The sequence below is a fragment of the Lichenostomus cassidix genome, chromosome 14 (assembly GCF_008360975.1).
Source record: "Lichenostomus cassidix isolate B80296 chromosome 14, HeHo_3.0, whole genome shotgun sequence".
Taxonomy (NCBI): Eukaryota; Metazoa; Chordata; class Aves; order Passeriformes; family Meliphagidae; genus Lichenostomus; species Lichenostomus cassidix.
Window position 1 is genome coordinate 14,604,337 of NC_139495.1, and position 21,103 is coordinate 14,625,439.

Consider the following 21,103-nt stretch of genomic DNA (forward strand, 5'->3'; position numbering starts at 1 on the left):
TGAATGCCAACCTTGGTGAGGGCATGGGGGAGCAGAGCTGCTCTGTTGGGCTGCTGTGGGTGCTCAACAAGGCTGGAGAAGAGGATTCTGGTGTGGTTTTAGGTGCTTTCCAAGCATGGCCGTGCAAATCCTCTGATTTTTGCAGGTGGAATTTCCAGAGCCCTTCAGAGCATCCAAGGGCACCTACAAAACCAGCTGTGGCTTGGCCTGTCCTGCTTTTCCAGGAGCTGCTGTCCCATTGGGGACTGAGGCACAGGAGGGACAGGGCTGGATGCTTTATGGCAGGCCCTGACTTGGGGCTGAGCTGAGGGAGTGGGTTCAAGGGTTACAGCCCTGCTGGTGCCTCTTGGTGGGGAGTTGAATCCTTTAAAGATAAACTTCAGGGAGATGAGATTGGAAGCTGAGGTTTCCCTGTCACATCCAGTGCAATGCTCCTGTGTGGGAGCTGGCATGGCCTGTCAGGCTGTGCACAGGGAAGGAGCCTTGGGAAGTCTGTTTCTGAGCAACATCTCTGCTGGACTGGGAGACAGGCAGCTGCTTCCCTTCTGCCTGTTGTCCTTGAGGCAAGTTGGGACAGGTCTGTCACAAGGCTGGTTTCCCTCCAGGGAGCAGGAAAGTGGCTTCTCTTCCTCTCCAAGCACTGAGAGCAAAGTCTTCTCTCAGAGGGCAATTGCAGGTGGACAGACTCCCCTGCAGACGGACGGGCTGCAGTGGGGCCAGGGCAGTGCAGGTGGCTGGAGCCAGGACAGCTGCCAGAGGGTCACTGAGCACCAGCAGGGCCATGACTTGGACCAGCTTGGGATAGTGGAAGGTGTCCCTGCCCATGGCAGGGGGTGGAACGAGATGAGCTTAAAAGTCCTTCCAACCCAAATGATTCTGAGATTCTGACAGCCCTGAAGCTCCCCAGGCCAGGTGAGAGGTGGCTGCCAGATCTAGGTCCTGCAGAGGGGCAGCTGCTGCCACCACCACTGGATATTGGGAGTGTTTCCTGGGGACAGTGGAACACCTGGCTCAGGGAGAAGTTGACCCTGGGTGGAGAAAGAGGTTGAAGTTTGCAGAGGCTCTTGATGTGGACGGAACTTCCTCTGCGCCTGTTGATCTTGTGCTGGTTCCCCTGGGGGGTTGGTGGCCCAGGGAGTGGCCGTGGGACACGGCAGCAGTGTGTAACCTCATGTCCTTTCCCCAGCCTACCTGTCGGGGAGCAGCATGGCGCGGCGCCCGCGGAGCAGCCGGGCCTGGCACTTTGTCCTCAGCGGGGTCCGGCGGGAGGCTGATGGCCGGGCCGGCGCACGGGGCTGGGGCTACGACTCTGATGGGCAGGTAGGCTGGGCTCGGGGGGCTCTGGGTGGCACAAGGGATGTTTTCCTCTCCCTGACAGCAGGTTTGTGTAACTGAACAGCAGAACTGGCCAAAAGCAGGAAAGATTGAATAATAGTCAATATTGATACTAAGTTAAATGCTTTTTAAAGCATAGAAGGGGTGTGTGATACATAAAGTACATACAATATTTTAAAATATTTTTTGGAAGTACAGCTCTAGATAAGTGTTTGAAGTCGATCAGTTCCCTAATCCAGGTGGCTGTGCTCCCTCCTGGGCTTAAGGTGCTTGGAGATAGTGGTGGAAATTGTGGGGCAGTGTCTTCAGACTGAAATTTCCTCATGTTTCCTGCTCTGCAATGTGAACATCACTTCTGAACCTGGTCCAGGTGTGCTGGAGATGGGAACACAGCAGGGAGAGCAGGAGTAAAACAATGCAAGGAGTGACTTTGATTCACCTCTGCTGTTCTTTGCTTTTCCCTAATTCCTGATTGTGTGAGTTGATTTCCCTGTGCAGTGGTGGGGGCACAAGGAGCTGCTTCAGAGCCAGGCAGAACCCGTGAGGCCACTGCCAGAGCACAGTGTCCAAACCCAGGCACTGTGCTCCCACAAAATGAGTCTTTTTCCTCAGTCAGAGCAGCTTTTGTTCCTGCAGTCACGGGAATGACTGGATTTCTAGGTAGCAGTAGTTAGGGAAGTTGGAAGTTAGGAAGGACAGAACCCAGGCTCTGCAGGCCAGAGGAGGAGGCCTGGGCAGTCCATATGTAAGCCTGAGTAGTTTCAATTCCCTGTCTTAACACAGCTGCAAGGACATGAGTTGAAAGATTTTTGTCATTAAATACCCCTTACCATGGGGGTGAATAATAAGCAGGTACACCTGAGCAGTGTGTAAAGCCAGAGCAACTGACTGCAATCAGTGATAAGAAAATCTTGTAGGCAACACCATAACACAGGAGTGAGACAGGGCTGTGATTCTCACAGTGTCCAGTGCAGGGACACATTGGTCTCTTGGCACTGGGGAGCAGCAGATTGGGTTTTTGTGTTCATGAAAGTAAACACAAGCTCTTTAGTCCTGCCCTGGATTCCCCATGGGCCTGTCTGCAGTGCTGGCCTGAGGAGCTGCAGCCGTGCTGTTCAACTGGCTCCCTTTGTTCTGCCCCCTCTCCCTTTCCCTTTCCCTCCTCGTGTCTCCCAGGTTCCTTGCAGCTTCTCCAGAGCAGTACTTGGCTCTGCTGATGGCTGGAACCTGCCTGGTGAAAGCCAAAGCTTTAGCACAGAGTTTGCTTCAAAATGTGTGTGTTCCAGACTTGGGCTGCCAGCCTGCTGCGACAGCTCCTTATCCCTGGCAGGCACAAAGAATATACCTGCACCGCAGAGTGCTCAGAGGTCCCTGCAGTTCAGCAGGCTCTGTCCATGTCCCAGAGCAGGGTAATTCCATGGGCACAGCTTTCCTATGTCACAGGCCAGGCTGGGACACAACAGGAACCTGGGGATGTCCCCTCACAGAGCTCTGTTACATCTCCCCAAATCCAGGGATGCCGAGCAGTGACCATTCCCTGTTCTCCCCAGCAGCACAGCGACTCGGATTCGGAGCCGGAGTTTTCCTCCCTGTCTCCTTCCATCCCGAGTGCCATCCCTGTGACTGGAGAGTCCTACTGCAACTGTGAGAACCAGAGTGAAGCTCCCTACTGCTCCAGCCTGCACGCCCTGCACCGTGTCCGTGACTGCCGCTGCGGCGAGGAGGATGAGTGTAAGGGGCTCGGGAGGGTGGGACCCCTGCACTGTCCCATCCCTGTCCCAGCATTCCTTTGTTTACATCCTGAGGCTGGAGGAGGATTACCAGCCTGTGCCTGCTGTCATGTTTCCAGGGCTCAGGGCTGAAGCTGTTACGGCGTCAGTGCTCACCTCTGGGACCTGCTTTCTGATCCTGCTTAGGCCACCAGTGAAACAGAGCTGGTGCTTAGGGCCCTCCTGATCCCTGGAATGGCTGGCAGGGTGCCTGGCTCGGAGCACAGGGTGGGCTGGGCTGGCTGGGAGGGCCTGTGGCATGGCAGAGCCACACTTTGAGCCCACAAAGAGTGTGGGGAGAAAGGGAGGCTCTGCCTGGTGTCAGCCAGAATTGGGCCTGATGAATGCTGACAGCTTTGGAGCAGAGATCCATCCCTGGTGGGACATTAGAGAGTAGTTTAGGCCTCAAACAGTTCTCTGATGTGCACAGCTTAAGATTTATCCTATTAAACAACAAAAGAAATATAACTAAACCCACCAACAGGCCTTGAAAACAAACATCCACCTGTGCTTTGGCCTGGGGGTTGTTCCCTGAGGGTCTTTGCCCATCCTTGTCCCCTCTGTGCTTCCTCAACAGATTTTGACTGGGTGTGGGATGACCTGAACAAGTCTACAGCCACCCTGCTGACGTGTGACAACCGCAAGGTGAACTTCCACATGGAATACAGCTGTGGCACAGCTGCCATCCGCGGCAACAAGGAGCTGGCAGACGGGCAGCACTTCTGGGAGATCAAGATGACCTCCCCGGTGTATGGCACTGACATGGTATGTGTGGGGCACACAGAAATGCCCAGGGTTTTGGGCAGGGGCTGGCAGGATGAGGTTCCACCACAGCAGATCACATTTGAGGCTGTCTGGAGGTGCACAAGTCCATGGGGACCTGATGAGATGCATCCCTGGGATCTGAGGGAACTGGTGGATGAAGTGGCTTAGCTACTATCTATCATATTTGAGAAGTTGTGGCAGTCTGGTGAAGGTCTCAGTGACTGGAAAAGGGGAAACATAACCCTCAGCATTAAAAAGGGAAATAAGGAAGACCTCGAGAAGTACAGGCTGACCAGTCTCACCTCAGTGCCTGACAAGATCATGGAGCAGATTTTTTTGGAAACTATGCAAAGGCACATGGAAAAATTGGAGGTCATTGAGGACAGCCATGGCTTCACTAAGGGCAGATCCTGCCTGACAAATTCAGTGGCCTTCTGTGATGGGGTTGCAGTGTTGGTGTATGAGGAAGGAGAAACTAATGTCATCTACCTGAATTTGTGCAAAGCATTTGTTGCTGCCTTGCATGGCATTCTTGTCCCTAAACTGGAGAGACATAGATTTAACAGAGGGAGCACTTGGTGGATATGGAATTGTCTGGATGGTCATATGCAAAGAGTTGAAGTCAATGGAGACCAGTGACAAGTGACATTGCTCAGGGGCTGGTATTGGGGCCAGTATTGTTTCACATATCTGCTGGGGACAGGGACAATGGCAGTCCCTCAGCTAGTCTGGAGCTAACACCCAGCTGTGTGGGGAGGTCACACCCCGGAGGGGAGGAATGGGGCATTCAGAGGGACCTGGACAGGCTGGAGAGGTGAGGCCATGGGCAAAAGTTCAACAAGGCCAAGTGCAGGTGCTGCACTTCAGTCAGGGCAATCCCAAGCACGAATCCAGGCTGGGCAGAGAATGGATCGACAGCAGCCCTTGGAGCACCCACCTTGGGGTGTTGGAGGATGAGAGCTGGCCATGCTCTGGACATGAGCACCCAGAACCCCCTGTGCTGGGCTGAGCCCCCAGCAGAGGAGAGGGGGATTCTGCCCTCTCAGGTGAGACTCCATCTACAGAGCTGCCTACAGCCCGGGGGAACAACAGCAGGAGGATGTGGAGATGCTAGAGAGAGTCCAGAGGAGGCCACAGAGATGCTCCAAGGGAGGAGCCCCTCTGCTCTGGAGCCAGGAGAAGAGAAGCTCCAGGGAGACCACAGAGCCCCTTCCAGTGCCTAAAGGGATTCCAAGAGAGCTGGAGAGGGACTTGGGGCAAGATCCTGGAGGGACAAGACACAGGGAATGGCTTCCCACTGCCAGAGGGCAGGGGTGGATGAGATATTGGGAGAAATTCTTGGCTGTGAGGGTGGGGAGGCCGTGGCACAGGATGCCCAGAGCAGCTGTGGCTGCCTCTGGATCCCTGGAAGTGTTCCAGGCCAGGTTGGATGGGGCCTGGAACAACCTGGGATAGTGGAAGGTGTCCCTGGCCATGGCAGGGCATGGAACAAGGTGAGCTTTACAATCAATCTCTTCCAACTCAAACCATTCCATGACTGAACAGGACAGTGACCTTCTCCAGCTGTTCAGCTGGGCCTCCTCACTTGGGAAAGGAGATTGGAGCTGGGAGCCTTCAGCTCCACCCTGAAACCTCTGGCTCAGCTTCACCAATCCCTCTGGGTGTTTTGGGCTGAGCCAAGAAGAGGGAAGAACTAGAAGTGGAATCTTGGTTGTGTTTTGTTGCTTGAAAAAACACTGAGCTTGTGTTCTTGCTCTTTGCTTTGCTTCCCAGATGGTGGGAATTGGGACATCGGATGTGAACCTGGACAAGTACCGCCACACCTTCTGCAGCCTGCTGGGCAAGGACGAGGACAGCTGGGGACTCTCCTACACAGGTAACATGGACAGGGTGGCTGGATGGGCAGCAGTGGCACAAGAGGTGCCACCAGACCTGTGAATCCCTTTGTTAAGGACACTGGAGCAGCTGCCAGCAGCTCGCAGACCTCAGCATCTCTCCTTGTCCACATTTTGCAGAGCCCTTAGACCTGGTGTGGGACCCTCCAGGGCACCTGGGTGCTACTGTCACATCCCCACGTTGGGGTTTTGTACCACTCCCTGCACTCTGGAGTTGCCCAACCCCAACTTTCCCCTTTCCACAGCCACTCTGAGATGGGAAGGCAGGGATCTGGCAATGCAGGGATGTTTTTGGCACTGAGCAAGGCTGTACCAGCAGTATAGGAGTTGGGATGAATTCCTGGAGTGCAGGTTTCCACAGAATGCCATTTTTTGGTGTGTTTTCAGGACTGCTGCATCACAAGGGAGACAAAACAAACTTCTCCTCGAGGTTTGGCCAAGGCTCCATTATTGGGGTGCATTTGGACACATGGCACGGGACGCTCACGTTCTTCAAGAACCGCAAGTGCATAGGTGAGAGCCAGGGATGGGGTGCAGGAGCTCGAGTCTGGCTGCAGCAGAAAATGCTGGGAAAGCAGAAGACCAAGGTGTGAAGTGAGTGAGAGGAAGGTTACCTTTGTTGTTCAATAGACTGGGATTTTGGAAGGCTTTTCCCAACAGCTTTGCAGTTAATGGGTTCAGGGTAGGTGGGAGGAGGGAGACCCTTGTGTCTAAACTAACATGCTGTCCCTGGTGCTGTGCCCTGGCAGGGGTGGCAGCCACAAAGCTGCAGAACAAGAAGTTTTACCCCATGGTGTGCTCGACAGCGGCCAAGAGCAGCATGAAGGTGATTCGCTCCTGTGCCAGCTGCACGTCCCTGCAGTACCTGTGCTGCTTCCGCCTGCGCCAGCTCCTGCCTGACTACGTGGACACGCTGGAGGTGCTGCCCCTGCCCCCAGGACTCAAGCAGGTGCTGCACAACAAACTGGGCTGGGTCCTGAGCATGAGCTATAGCACGTCAAAGCCTTCCTCCTCCTCGTCCTCGGGGAGCGACTCGGACAGCTCGTGCGGCTCGGATGCGGAGGCCTGCCAAAGGAAGAGGTGCAGGAGGACATAATGGCTCTGCACACAGGTGGGTGAGGGTTTGTTGTCTTGTCTGCAAGGGCCAGCCAAGCCTGATGCACCTCTTCCTTCATGGGGACATCCATTTCTACTTGTTGGCAAAGATTTCTCCAGTGCTGTGGAAATCTTTGGCCTCAACATCCATCACAGGCATTTAGAAGAGTTGTTGGCTCCAAGAGGTGCTAGTTCTGACACAGGAAAATTGTGGTGAAATATCTGAGCTTCAGCTCCTGACTTGCTATCGAAGCCAGCACCTCTTCCTGAAGGATCTCTCTTCTCCCTGTTGGCACAGACAACGTTTAAGAAATTGGACTTGATGACAGGAGCTGGACTTGATAATCTTCATGGCTTCCTTCCAAGTCAGGATATTCTGTGATGATTAAGGCAGCCTCCTAGTTGGATTGTACTGGATTCCCATCAAATAATGGACCTGAGTCATCGAGACACAATCCCAGGCCAGTCCTCTCCTCTCACTGTGTGTGTAGGTTTGGTGTTTGCCATGACCTTGTCCCCCTGTAGGGCACAATGGAGCAGCAGCTCTAGAAAAAGGGGCCTCACAGCCACTGCTGGGAGAAGGACAGGAGCTGAGCTGTGGGTGGTCTTCCTTGAGCCCCTGGGGACTTTTAATTGCTTTGCATGTTGGTTCCTGCCACTTCTCCTCTGTCCAAGGCTGTGTTAAACTGTAATAATAAAAGTAGAAGCTGTCTGTTGTTCCTCTTGGGGCCCTTTGAAGGCAGGAGTCTGCAGGTGCTTGTCCAAAATAGTCTGGCCAGCAGTGTGGAGGGAAGGTTTTGGGTGCAGCAGTTGTGTGTCAGAGCAGGAGGAGGTGAAATCAGCAGAGATCCTGTGTCTGTGCCCTGTGCAAGGCTCTTGCGCTTCCCACTGAACCAGAAGTCTGGCTGGGGTGATGTTCAGTGGAGCCAGGCCAATGCCCATGGCTGTGCACTTGAAGAGAGGCTGCAGGGCTTATAGTGCCTGTGTTTGGGCAGGTCATGCTGGGACAAAAACACCAAACCCTCACCCCAGAGTCTGGGAATCGGAGCAGCCCCTCCAAGACTTTGTGGTTGTGCTGGAGGGAAGTGATAGGTTAGGATCTGGACGAGTGACTGATTGTGCAGCAGCCTCATGTCACTGCCAGGGAATGGGCTCTGTGCTCCCACAGGACTGGTGCCAGCCCCAGGCCAGTCCCTGCAGGGCATGTGGTCAGCCTGGGGGTTTTTCCCCAGCCTTTGAGCTCTTCTTTGGTGGACAGCTGAGGATTCAGGGCTGAGCTGGTAATGTCAGCCTTGCAAAGGGCATTGGAAAGTGTAACCTCTGTCCTGCTGTGAGGTATGGATGGGAAATGGTTTTTAACTAGTTTTCTCTGTGGGTTTTCTCCCAACAAGTTCCAGCTGCTGCCTTTTCCTCTGCTCCCATCACAGACTCGCATAGGGTCAGGTAAAACTTCTTGCACTGTGAGCTCATTCCCAAATCCTGAAGCAAAGACAGCTCTACTCTTCTGGGGCCAGGCTTTGAATGAGAACTTTTCTGCAGTAGGTCAGGCTCTGTCCATGCCTCTGGATTGGTGCTGCAGCCAGAACAAACTGCCCTGCTGGTTGCTCTTCCCCAGGAACTGATTGGAGCAGCAATTCCAGAGGAATCCCTGGCAGGAAGGAATGTGGTTTGGAGGTGCCTTTCTGCTCCTGCAGCACTGCTTGCTCCGAGGCTGTGGGAGGAAGTTCAGGGGCTCTGTGTCACTGGAAAACCCCAGTGAACAATCCCAAACCTCAGCAGGCACTGAGGGGGGGCTCTGGCTGTGGCTGTTTCTGAGTCATAATGAAATGTTTGCTTTGGGAAAAGAGAATCCCATCCAAGCCCACCATTTCCCATGGATTTTCTGGAGCTTATCCAGCATTTTCTCATGTTGGGAGTTCAGTGAATGAACTCCCATGCCCTGCCTTGAGCTCTGTTACCCCAAGGATGTGGTTCCTCTCTGGCCAGCTGGTTTTGACAGTTGGCAAGTGTTTTTCAAAGTGACTCAAACAGGACCCACCTGTCCCTGGAAGCCACAGCAGAATCTACAGTAACAGATCAAATCCCCACAAAGAGCCAGAGCAGGACATGGAAAGTCAGGACACACTGAAGAAAATACATGGCTTGTCCAACACCTCTCCTGCAAGGACAGAGCTACACCCAGCTGCTGTTCGAACATTCCTTAGCTCTCACAGGAGACAGACAGCTTTCCAGCCAGAAGGATAGAAAGCTGGGGAAGCTAAAAGATGAAATGAGAGCCAAGAGGCCGAAGAAAGCATCTGTAATGGGACATTTATTGATGTGCAAGTCTCTGTTGTGAAGGAGAATCAGCTGCTTCCCCTGGCTGGGCTCCCAGCTGCAGCTCAGCCACAGCCAAGCCCTGGCAGATAAAAGGAGTGACCAACACTGCCAATGGTGTCTCTGTGGGGACCAGGACAAGGTTGGGCTTAGAGATGTGGCAGGGTAAGTTTGCCCCAACACAGCAGTTTTTGCCACTGATGTCCCATGTCACTGGGATGCTCAGCAGGAGTAATTTGTCACCTTCTGTGCTGCATTTTCAATGTGCCTTTGAGCACACAAGGAGCGAGCAGTTAGCACAGATGTTCCAGAAGGCCCCAATCTTGCCTGCAGGACTCAATTCCAATGTTACAGTGAGGATCCACGACTGAGCCTTCATCTAAACATACCAGGGGGAACAAAGCTCAGAAGAAATAACATCTATTATTTGGAAACAGATCTTGCACACACTCACTTGTGTGTTGTCTGTCCAGAGAGAGCTGTAATGTCACTTCATAACATCCTAGAATGGAATGGGTTGGAAAGACCTTAAAGCCCACCTTGTTCCATCCCCTGCCATGGGCAGGGACACCTTCCACTAGCCCAGGTTGCTCCAAGCCCCATCCATCCTGGCCTTGGACACTTGCAGTGATCCAGGGGTAGCCACAGCTGCTCTGGGCACCCTGTGCCAGGGTCTCCCCACCCTCACAGGGACCAGTTCCTTCCCCATATCCCATCTATCCCTGCCCTCTGGCAGTGGGAAGCCAGACATTAAAGACATCATCTTCAGAAGATGCTGCACTGGGGGCAGAGATCAAAGCTCCAGGGGAAGGAAAAGTACAGGAGAGTATTTGACCACATGAGATTATAGAAGAGTTCTGTCATAGTTCTTCATCTAGTGGCAGTTTTATATTATTAATGTGCACAAAAACAAGCACTTGCTGATAAAAATGTGCCTTCATCCATTGGCTGAGCTTCTGTCAGAAGGGTCAGAGCATCCCAGTCTAGTCCCACTTGTGCTACTCTTAAATCAGGAACAGCAGAAAGCTCAGGGGTGTGAGGAGAGGGAGAACTTGGTGAGCTAAAGCAGCTCCCTAAAGGATCAGAGAGCAGAAGAGCAAGAAAAGTGTGGGGTAAACCAGGAGGAGAGCTTCATGTCCTGTGGAAAGCCCTCACCATTCTCTGCCTGAGGGGATGTAGCTGTCAGACTGCAGCAGCAGCCCCTGGGACAAAGCCAGGGCACACAAAATCAGAGCTGGGGGACAGTGGATGCCCCAACAAGTCCTGAGCTGCCCTGGTGGGGTGGGCAACCAAAGGTATCAGCAGGGGAATAAGCAAAGGTGCTTTGAGCACGTCCTGGGAGGTGAGACCATGGCAGGGAGAGGCCTGGGAGGCCCAACAGGAGGGTGAGCAGCTACTGCTGGAACAAGGCTCTGGTATAATCACACACTCACCCAGAGACAAGCCTTGCTTCCCTGGGGAGCTGGTGGCACACTCAGGGCTTGTTTGCTCCATCAACAAAGAACTTTTAGTGAGGATGCCCATGACAGCACTCCCTGCCCTTGTCCTCCAAGCTTTAACAGACCACAGAGGGCTTTGAGGCCTTACCTGTAACGGGAGGGGTTGCTTCTACTGGAGCTGCTGCTGTAGGGCTGACTGTTCTACTGCTGGAATTGTCACTGCCACACCTGCCAGAGTCCTGTGCTATCCTCCACTTGCAACCCCTGACCCAGGCCCTGGAAGAGCAGGCAGGAAACTCCTACAGCTCCAGCTGTCCCCTGCAGATAGAGCTGGAGCAAGGCCTGAGGCTGGTGTGTGCACAGACCCCAGACCTTGCAGTCCTCCCCTGGCATTAAGCTCTGGACTTCTTCTAAAGCCTCATTCTGCCAAGGGCTAATATTTTTTCCCATTCGATTTTCTTTCCTTTCCTGGACATCTCCAGAGCATGGGGGTGAAAAGATTTTCCTAAGGTCATATTCCCTCCTCCCCTAGTGCTGAGTCACCACTGCATTCACCACGAGAACAGATTTTCATCTGCAGAGACTCAAAATGATCTTGAGAAACACAAATAGTCTGGGCCCTTCCCGTGACAGCATCAAGGACAGGCTGGCAGCCACAGACAAATGTTCCTGTAACTTTCACTGAGGTTTCCCAAAGCTCTGGGCTTGGGATGTGGGGGAATGACTCACTTGTCCAGGTGTTTTGTTATTGTCCTTGTCAGTGCACAGAGGTGCTGCCCAAATTCCTGCCACATGTCTAGGGACAGCACTGTGGTGTTTCCCTGTGGCTGCAGCACCTGGATGAGAAGTGATAGGGATGAAACAAAATATGCTGACCAAGGGGACAAGGACAGGCTCAGGTGAGCCAGGACAGCCCTGGAAGTCCTCACCCTCCTCACCCCTCTAGCACTTGAATCACCAAAGATACCTGGTGAGAGCAGCAGGGCAGTGCTGGAGTCACCATCCCTGGGAGTCAAAAAACCCAATGGATATGGCTTAGTGAGCACGGTGGGGTTTGCTCAAAGATTGGACTTGATCTTGGAGGTCTTTTCCAACCTTAACGAATCTCTGAAAGCACATGGGTTGGACTCATCCCTGGGCGGGATGAAGCCGAGCTGGGCTGGCAGGGGCGGGACATGGGCTGGCAGGGGACAGTCGGGATGGCAGGGGAGGGAGCCGGGCTGCTCAGAGCTGCGGCTCTGTTTACTCAGCTACAGCAAAGCTGCTCATCCTTCTTAGCTCCTTGTAAGCCACGAGTCCTAACCCCCTCTGGGGCACATTCCGGCAGGGCAGGAATTTAGTTCAAGGGATATCAAGCCAGGGTTTAGATGGTGTTTGACCTACTTTGTGACTGCTACAGGATCACAAGGAGCAGTGCTGGGGGGACACAGGCTCTGCAAGGCAGGGAACTGAGGGACAACCAACAGCCCCTTTCACAGCTGAGCAGCTGGTGATGGATTTGGGGGGGGGAGGCTGCGTTCAGGCCCCTCTGAACCAGGGTCCTAAGAACATGGGGCTCCAAACAGTGCTCAAAGTTTGCAGTCCCTCCTCAATCCCACTGCCAGGCAGGGTGAAGGTGTAAGCAGCCTGATCCAAACCAGCCAGCACCTCCCTGGCAAAGCATTCCTACACAGTATCGGTGTGAAACTTTGCCATCAGCTCAACCCAAGTAACAGAAAACTTGAAGGACTGTGTTCCCTCCAGTATCTCCTCGTGAGGCACAGGAAGCTTCCTGGGAGCTGGGGCTCTGCACTCCCAGGCTCAGGGGCTGCTGCCTGCCCTGCTCTGGGCACAGGGCTCCTGCAGGAGCCCCACACACTCACACCCAGGGCTGCTGTCTGTAAAGAGGGAAAGGTCAGGCTTAGCCCCCCACATCTGCCACCTCTGATCTGACTCAGAGCTGGAGATAAAGGTGTGGCAGCTGCTTCCCTGTGTGTGAGAGGAGACCCCAAACTAGGATGAGAGCCACTGGCTGACTCTGCTGGCAGAACTCAATGGGTCACAGCTGGGTTTTTACAAAAAAAAAAAAAAAAATTATCCTGACAGGCTTATGTGAGAAGGAGCTGAGAGGGTGGTGAGACAAGGGTGTCCCTGAGAAATCATCCCTGATGCTTCAAGGGCTGGTGCCCCTCTGCTCTGGAGCCAGGCTGGGAGAGCTGGGGAGAAGGCTCCAGGGAGACCTCAGAGCCCCTTCCAGTGCCTAAAGGGCTCCAGGGGAGCTGGAGAGGGACTTTGGATAAGGGTCTGGCTGGAGTGTCAGGACAAGGAAGAATGGCTTCCCACTGCCAGAGGGCAGGGTTAGATGGGATTTCAGGAAGAAATTATTGGCTGTGAGGGTATTGAGAACCTGGCACAGGTTGCCCAGAGAAGCTGTGACTGCCCCTGGATCCCTGGAAGTGTCCAAGGCACCCATCTCCTCACTGGCACTGCCTATTCCAGCTTGTCCTTCTCCAGTCTTGGATGGGATTAAATGGACTGGGAATTTCCCAGGGAAGAAGCACAGGCTGCCCAGACAGGTAAAAATAAAATGCTGTAGCACTGCACATAAGTGAGAACTACACAAATCTCTGTTTCAAAATGCAAGTGTTTTCCCAGGCTGTATACTCTGAATGTTTCTTCCAAGGAAATGTTTTATGGACTCCATGAGAAGGGGAAAGCTAAATGCAAGGAAAGGCAAGTTTGGTATGGGCAGCTCCCTCTGAGGAAGCAGCACCTGTCCTAAGGTTAAAGGCATATCCCTGGAGACCTCCTGCTGTACTCAGACAGCTTCTCCCAGGTTTTTTTTCCCCCAGCTCTGTATCAGAGCTTTGTTCCTGGGTGGAGCAATGGCAGTTTTGAATGGATCCTCTTGTCTGTTCCATGTTCACTTGGAAAGTGACAGTGCTGTAGAGCACTTTGTGTAGCTCTGGCTCTGACATCTGTATCACCTGGATCAGGGAAAAAGTGCTTAAAGAAATCTTCTGGCTCTGCCAACCCCTCTTTATCCTAAAGAAGATGGAATAATTTCCAGCAGGATCAGGGATGCAGATAAAAGTAGACAGGTCTGCACCTGTGCAGAGCCCACACTGTAAGGGACACCAACACTCCAGGCTGTGTCAGTGCTACACGGGTGAAAGGCCATGGCTGAAATGAAAGGTGAAAATCCTCCCCAAACAAGCAAAAAGGTGCAAAAAGAGCCTGAGAAGGAAGGCAGTGCCAGCTGCAGAACTTGCTAAGTGAGATGAAAGGAGACAAAAAGCCTTTGTCTGCACTGCACAGTGCTGGATGGCCACGTTCTGTGCACCTACATGCTCTGGAGTCTCTTATATAACCACAGTATCTGCAATGTTCTATCCAGCAAGAGCAAAAATAGAGTTCTGCCTCCGCTTGAAATTCTTGCAGTGGGGGCAAGCATGGGAACAGCCCCCTCCAGCCTCCCCTGCCATGCTGGGATCCTTCTACACTGAACCTTCCCACTGACATGGGGAGGTATTTGGTGCTAGAACGTACCTGGTCTTTCAGGTTCCCAGTGAGGGGCTTAAGAAGTGATCACTGGGCTTTCCAAATGAGGCAGCAAATCTGTCCAGCCTCTTCCAGATGTGCAGCTGTTGCCTGTGGCTGCACTGCATGCACACATCTGGGCTGGGAATGCTCAGCACCTAAGTGAAACCTCTGTAGGAAGGATTTGTGGTCTTACTCCTTCTTACTGCAGCTTCCTGGGCTCTCCCCAGATACACACCTGCCTAAAACTGTGCCTAAAAGACACTGGCTCAGGAATAATAGGGGTGGGAATCAGGCCCAACTCCATTTCCCAAGCTACCTGGTCACAGTATTCTGCATTTCTGGGGCTCATAGAGAGGGAAGTCAAAGCTTTCTCCCCACAGCACATCCTTGCCAGAGCAGATAGGAAGGACTCACCAAGTGGAGAGTGTTTAGCATGTTTATTCTCCAAGTTCTGCTGCAGGGAATTGCCTGAGGCTCAAAAGAGCATTTACAGCCCAAGGAAATGAAAACCATCACCCAAGTGCCTGAACGGGGATCTTTGAGGAGACCTGTGGAGAAGGACAGAACAACCCTGGTATGAGAAAAAGAGGTCTTTCATCAGCATTAATAAAAACAAAAATAAGTGTGAAATGAGGGATTCTGCCAGTGTGGAAGTCTGGCTGCCTGCAGAACACACTGAGTTGGGGACTGAGTTGTTGACTTCATCACTGACACCTCTCCAGGCACCTTGAAAATTGTCCTAGAATAAATCTTATTAAATTGACAGAAACATCATTATTTTTGAAATAGCTCTCTGTGAAGGAAGATTGAGATCAGCAATCAGGCTGGAGTTAGGAAGCTGGGTTTCACCACCTGCCACACTCCCTTCAGCCCCATTCCCATCATCCCTGTGCACACCAGGCTGGACACACAGATGCCAAGGAGAGCACATGGAGAATGTGCTCTTAATTAGCGGCTCTGTGAGTAGCTAATGAGAGCTGACACCATCTATTAGGCACCTTCCTCAGGGCACTCTGCAACCTTTGCAAACCATGTGAGGGCTGTTTCCTTTCAGACACCTGCTCCAGACAGGATTTGTTTGAGATGTTCCAGCAAAGTAACCCGCCTGTCCCTAAGAACAGGTGCTTGTCCACCTTAAAAATCCCAGCATTGTTCTAGGAGAGCGCTGCCAGCGGGACTGCCCGGGGCGGGATGGGCTTGGGGATGCCGAGGGCTGACAGAAGGCAAGGAGCTCCTCCGCGCTGCCTGCGCTCCCTCTGCCGGCACCAGAGCTCCCGGGAACAGCAGGGAAAAGTCTCTGGGATGGCACTCACCTCCCAAACCGCGTCCGCGGTTCCTCAATGGACAGTGTTCATCCCACAAAGACTTTTCCACTGGCAGAATAATAACCACAACAGGCTGTGCTGGAGAAAACAGGGAGAACTTTCCCCAGGCAAAGCCATGCTCTGGACATCCAGGATATAACGTCTAATTATTTACTGGCACAAAACCGTGAATAATTTACTCAAAACTATGTTGGATAAAGCAGCTGGATCCCTGCTGTCCGAGACACATCCCTGCTTGTCCCAGCCAAGACCTGAACAGAAGAGAGATTCTGAACAAGAGAAACAGGTTGGAAGCAGACCCAGCATTCCATGAGGCACCTGGAACAGCTCTGGGAGCAAATCCAGCCCTCCACGGGACACCTGCTGAAGGTATTTCAGGTGCTGTAGAGGAGCTGAACCAAGAGATGAGAGCAGGCAATGGAGCCTTGGAGTGCGGTTCTTCCTATCCCTTCATAAGGGCCCCTGAGGCTGGGAGCATGTTAACAGCCGGGATCTTACACCCCAAAATGAAATCAGCACCACGTGCTCTGCACAGAGGAGCTCCCCCAGCCCTGCGGGGCTGCAGCTCTGCCCTTTGGCTCTTGCGGCAGGGCTGGGGGAGCTCACAGCTCCTCTTCCTGAGGTGCCAGCCTGGGCCTGCCCGAGCTGGAGGGGCTGGTCAGGGACTACAGCAGCTGACCAAGAACCGGACTAATAACCTAGTTGTTGTCTAACCACGACTAGGGTGCGGTCACGACTGCAAAGACAAAGATAGCGAAGGCAAAACAGTCTCACAAACACCCGGGACACTGTCGCCGGGCCACCAGCACAGGGGAGCGCAGAGGCGGCAGCAAGGAGGGAGCAGGTGGGACACCTCGCCGAGGTGGAGCCTGGTCAGCCCCCCGAACCCATCGGTCCCTGGGACCCCCGGCGGGCTCAGGCCGGGCTGGGCACCAAGCCCCGCCCGTTGCCACGGCAACGGCCGCACCGGTGTCCCCGGATCTCGGCCCCGCCGCTCCGCGCCCCGGCACGATGGTTCCGCGGGGGGCGGCGACACTGCGGGGGGAGCGCGGCCCCTTTAAGAGCGGCGCCGCCATGATCTGCCTGGTGCTGGGGCTCTTCGCCGGCTTCTTCCACAGTGGTACGGAACGGGACGGGACGGGACGGGACCCCGGCCCTGTGTCTGGTGACCAGGGACCCCCACTCCCCTTGTGCTTGAGAGCCAGGGACCTCCCTTCCCGGGAGAGACCCCGCGGCTGAGGGCCCAGGCTGGGGCCCCTGTTACCGCTGTGCCCTCTGCGCCCCAGGGCCGCAGCCAGGAGCCGCCCTGCCTTCCTCTCCGGGATCCTGGAACTCCCTGTGTCTCCACGGCTGAGAGCCTGAGACCCCCCTGTGCCCCCTTGGCTAAAGGCCCGGAGGCGTCTCCCTCCCCCCCTCAGATCTCTGCCCTCTCCCCGCAGCCTTCGGCGGGGTCAATGAACGCACCTTCGTGGCCATTAAACCGGACGGGGTCCAGCGGCACCTGGTCGGGGAGATCATCCGGCGCTTCGAGAGGAAGGGGCTGCAGCTGGTGGGGATGAAGCTGCTGCAGGTGAGCGGCCAGACCCACACAGGCTGCGGGTCCCTGGAGCCGAGGAGCCCCTGCGGCCCCCCGGCTGTGCTGGTAACTGCTGGGGGTTCTGCCCGTCATCGGGCATGTAGAGCCTGCCGGTGTCGTTCCAGCACCAAATCCTAACAGCTCAGAGGAGTTTTGGCACCGGGAGGGGTGATCCCAGCTGTGGATAGCATGTCTGCCCTTGGCTGTGCCCTTGCTCCAGGGCTGTCACTGTGAGCTGGCAGGTGTTGCTGCTCTGACCTGGGAACTCCAGTCTGTGTCAGGCTCCTGCTGTTTCACTCCTGGAATGGAGCATCTGTGCAAGAACTTAATTCTCTTAATTCCCTGCATGCCTGAGGTGCAGCCCTTGCCCACATCCCCTCGTGTGGGAGCAGACTAAGCTCTGTGCTCTGTGCAGGCCTCGGAGGAGCTGCTGAAGGAGCACTACATCGCCCTGCGGGACCGTCCTTTCTATGGCCGCCTGGTGAAGTACATGAGCTCCGGGCCTGTCGTGGCCATGGTGAGTGCTGGCCAGGGCCCCTGCACCTGGGAACAGGGAGCAAGTGCAAGGTGTGAGCAGCACTGGCTGTTGGCACAATGGAAACAAGGTGGTTTCTCCCATCAGGGGGTCCCTTGAAGCTGTACTGAACTGCAGGGATGTTTTCTGTGGTAAATTAGATCATAGAATGGTTTGGTTGGAATGGGCCTTAAAAGTCTTGTTCCACTCCCTGCCATGGGCAGGGACACCCTCCATAGACCAGGTTGCTCCAAGCCCCATCCAACCTGGCCTTGAACACTTCCAGGGATGGGGAGAAATCCACAGACAATTTGGATTATTTTCCAAAATCAACTTTGGAAAAATAATTTGGAGACACCCTTTCCTGTCTCTCACATAGGTGCATCTGGTGGGGAATTCAGAGGACAGATGTGACCTGCTGGGGCAGTTGTGGAAGCTGATCCTGCTTTTGCTCTTCTGTAGGTCTGGCAGGGCCTGGATGTGGTGAAGACAGTTCGCACCATGATTGGGGAGACCAACCCAGCTGATTCCAAGCCTGGCACCATCCGAGGGGACTTCTGTGTTGAAGTCAGCAAGTGAGAGCTTTTTCTTCCCTCAGTGTTTCTGGGCATCTTGGCCAGGCATTTCTGTGCCAGCCCTACCCAAGCCACATGAGTCTGCATTCCCAGGGCAGAGCTTCTCCCTTCTGTGCTCAGACCAGAGCTGAGCTCTGCCTTCTGGAGTTGGCTTTGGCAGGAGAAGGAGACCGGGTTGTCTTTCCTTCTTCCTGAGGCTGCTGTCAAAATATGGTTTGCCTGTGTTTTCCTCTGAGAATTGGGACTGTCAGGCTGTGAAGAGGAATGGAGGAGCCCACTCAGTCCTTTCCTGGGAGTAGGTGAAGATCCTTGGGTGGCCACAGTCTGGCCACACTCTCTTCCCTGGTGTCTGATACCAGACCTGCTTTGATGGAAGGGGGAAAATCTGGAGGCACATCTGGAATCATTGACATAAAAAATGCAAACCCCAGACCCCAAGGCCACTTGCAGCTCCTCCTGTAACAAACAAATGTCTCCTCAGCATAGGAGGAAGGAGTGCTGGGAACTGTCATTCCTGGAAGGAGGAGAGGTGTGTGATAGGAAGGGATATTGTGGGATAGGACGTTTTAATTAAATTGGTCAAGGTGCAGTTTTCCAAACTGCAGCATCCCTCTCCCAGCTTTCTCAGCTGCTCCCTTTCTCCTTGCCCACAGGAATGTGATCCATGGCAGTGACTCAGTGGAGAGTGCCCAGCAGGAGATCTCCCTCTGGTTCCGCCCGGAGGAGCTGCCGTGCTGGGAGGACACAGCTGCACACTGGATCTATGAGTGAGGAGGAATCTCAAGGGAAGTACATTTTCCTGCTGGGACAGGAAATTTCCATCCATTTCATGGCAGCTGCTGGGGCTGGCTGAAGATCCTGCTTTGGGATTCCTGTTCTGCCTGTGGGATCCTGAGAGCTGGGCTGTGTGTGGAACTCTGTGGTTCAGCTCCTGCCAAGAGGAGCTGTTTCTTTTTTTCTCTCTCTGCTCTAGTAAGTAGTTGGTATTGTTGCTCTGCTGAAGCATCTTAAATCCCAAGTAGCTCAAACTGATTCACTGAAGTAAAACTTGGGCTCTTGACCCTTTCCTGGGTGCTCTCATCCCTGCCTGGAGCAGGAGAATGTGTGTTGCTTGCTGCTGGGAGAGGTGCTGGTTACTACAAGGTGATGGGCTTGACAACTTACCTGCATTTCTAGAAGACTTCTCACCAAAGGCTTTTAAAGAATTGGGTTACTGTAGGATAAGGGGGCAAATTCCCATTTTAGCACTCATTTCAAGACAAGGAATGAAGGATGGGACAATCTCTCTCCCTTGCAGGGAGCTCTGCATGCTTGGGATGGCACAAGCTCACCCAGATGAGCAAGTCCATGGAAGGAATATTCTCCAAATGCTGTTAAATGCACAGTTCCTCTGGCTCTGGTTCCTGGGCTGTGGGTGCTGGGAGTGGGAAGCAGCTCCTCCAGGTCTGCTTTGGTTCTCTGGGACTGCCCTGGCCCAACCTGACACTCTGTTTCACACTGTCCCTCTGAGGTGACTGACGTGAAGCAGCAGCACAGAGGCAGCCACAGGAATGGAAGGTGGAGAGGGAGGCAGGGAAGGATTTATAGATCTGAGGCTCAGGAAGGACTGTTCAGGAGGAGCACTTAATCCTCTCTTGTGCACAGCACAGGCTGTGGAGTCCTGACATGGAGCTCTGGGAGATCCCAAGACCAACCTTGTCTGACAGTGGAGCTTTCCTGCTGGGAGGGTATCTGGAAATCAGTTTGTAATGGACTGGACACCACCTGTGAGCTGTCCCTGGGCCACCCAGCTCCTCAGAGCTGTGCTGTGTCTGAGCTCTCTGTGCAGCCTCACCAGAGCAGGACAGGGACAGCAACTTGGTATCCTGCCATGGAACAGGATGTGGTTAATCCGAGGGAACAAGATCCCCAGTGTTTTCCCATGAGTAGGGTGAGTTTTACCTGTGCCCTAAAACCCTGTCTCTCTGGGTCCCCAGCTTTGTAGGTGTTGGGGAATGAGGGCAGCTCTTTGGGGACAGAGTTAAGTGACTGCTGGGCTGGCCCCAGCTGTGGTGGCACTGAGCGGGGCAGGGGAGGGGGTCTCTCTCCAGTGAGTGGGGCTTTGCCCAGCTGTCTCAGCCAGGGCTCCTCCTGCCTCGGGGCCTTCTCCAGAAACCTGGGTCCAGCTCTAAATACCTGACAGATCCTGTTTGTTCCTGGAACTTGTCCACTTGGCTGAACTCAGAGTCTGGCTGCAGCATAGCTGCAGGAGAAGAGGCTGGCAAAGTGAAGACCGAGGTGTGAAGCTAGTGGGAGGAAGGTTACATGTGTTGTTTAATAGACGCACTGAGAAGAGCTGACACAGGAAATTTGTGGAGAAATACCTGAGCTTCATCTCCTGCCGTTGCTTCTTCCTGAAGGATTCTTCTCCCTGTCTACTTGGAAAAGATTTAAGATGCCCTCCCAGTTTCAAAGTACACTGGGTTCTAGTCAAATAGCAGACCTGACTCATCAAGACACAATCAAAGTCCTCTGCCCTCACTGTGTGTGTAGGTTTGGTGTTTGCCATGACCTTGTCCCCCTGTAGGGCACAATGGAGCAGCAGCTCTAGAGAAAGGGGCCTCACAGCCACTGCTGGGAGAAGGACAGGAGCTGAGCTGTGGGTGGTCTTCCTCGAGCCCCTGGGGACTTTTAATTGCTTTGTATGTTGGTTCCTGCCACTTCTCCTCTGTCCAAGACTATGTTAAACTGTAATAATAAAAGTAGAAGCTGTCTGTTGTTCCTTTTGGGGCCCTTGAAGGCAGGAGTCTGCAGGTGCTTGTCCAAAATAGTCTGGCCAGCAGTGTGGAGGGAAGGTTTTGGGTGCAGCAGTTGTGTGTCAGAGCAGGAGGAGGTGAAATCAGCAGAGATCCCCTGTCTGTGCCCTGTGCAGGGCTCTTGTGCTTCCCACTGAACCAGAAGTCTAGCTGGGGTGATGTTCAGTGGAGCCAGGCCAGTG

General features: G+C 53.9%; 2 protein-coding genes and 1 long non-coding RNA gene across 10 annotated transcripts; 2 read left to right on the forward strand and 1 right to left on the reverse strand.

Moving 5' to 3' along the window:
* The first annotated feature begins 1,192 nt into the window (after nt 1-1,192).
* Nucleotides 1,193-7,571, forward strand: SPSB3 (splA/ryanodine receptor domain and SOCS box containing 3). 2 transcript variants are annotated; one of them, XM_085075141.1, is made up of 6 exons: nt 1,193-1,320; nt 2,886-3,066; nt 3,682-3,869; nt 5,643-5,745; nt 6,152-6,277; nt 6,514-7,571. In XM_085075141.1, the coding sequence occupies exons 1-6, from the start codon at nt 1,207-1,209 to the stop codon at nt 6,858-6,860; spliced, it is 1,059 nt and encodes a 352-aa protein (XP_084931267.1). In that variant the 5' UTR covers nt 1,193-1,206; the 3' UTR covers nt 6,861-7,571. The 2 variants fall into 2 exon arrangements, with proteins under 2 accessions (XP_084931267.1, XP_084931266.1); XM_085075140.1 differs by having other exon boundaries at nt 2,889-3,066.
* A 132-nt stretch (nt 7,572-7,703) lies between these two features.
* Nucleotides 7,704-16,403, reverse strand: LOC146430956 (uncharacterized). 5 transcript variants are annotated; one of them, XR_014855206.1, is made up of 5 exons: nt 15,450-16,373; nt 14,551-14,684; nt 11,344-11,450; nt 10,763-10,890; nt 7,704-8,570 (listed from the first exon to the last, which is right to left on the reverse strand). It is a non-coding gene; the product is annotated as an uncharacterized LOC146430956 (long non-coding RNA). The 5 variants fall into 5 exon arrangements; XR_014855204.1 differs by having other exon boundaries at nt 7,704-9,677; XR_014855203.1 differs by having other exon boundaries at nt 7,704-10,248.
* NME3 (NME/NM23 nucleoside diphosphate kinase 3) lies at nt 16,396-20,879 on the forward strand. 3 transcript variants are annotated; one of them, XM_085075146.1, is made up of 5 exons: nt 16,396-16,581; nt 16,901-17,031; nt 17,453-17,554; nt 18,014-18,126; nt 18,323-18,454. In XM_085075146.1, exons 1-5 carry the CDS (start codon nt 16,473-16,475, stop codon nt 18,423-18,425), a joined length of 558 nt encoding a protein of 185 aa, XP_084931272.1. In that variant the 5' UTR covers nt 16,396-16,472; the 3' UTR covers nt 18,426-18,454. The 3 variants fall into 3 exon arrangements, with proteins under 3 accessions (XP_084931272.1, XP_084931273.1, XP_084931271.1); XM_085075145.1 differs by lacking the exon at nt 18,323-18,454 and adding an exon at nt 18,780-19,189 and having other exon boundaries at nt 16,436-16,581; XM_085075147.1 differs by lacking the exons at nt 17,453-17,554; nt 18,323-18,454 and adding an exon at nt 18,780-20,879 and having other exon boundaries at nt 16,419-16,581.
* Nucleotides 20,880-21,103: the final 224 nt, after the last annotated feature.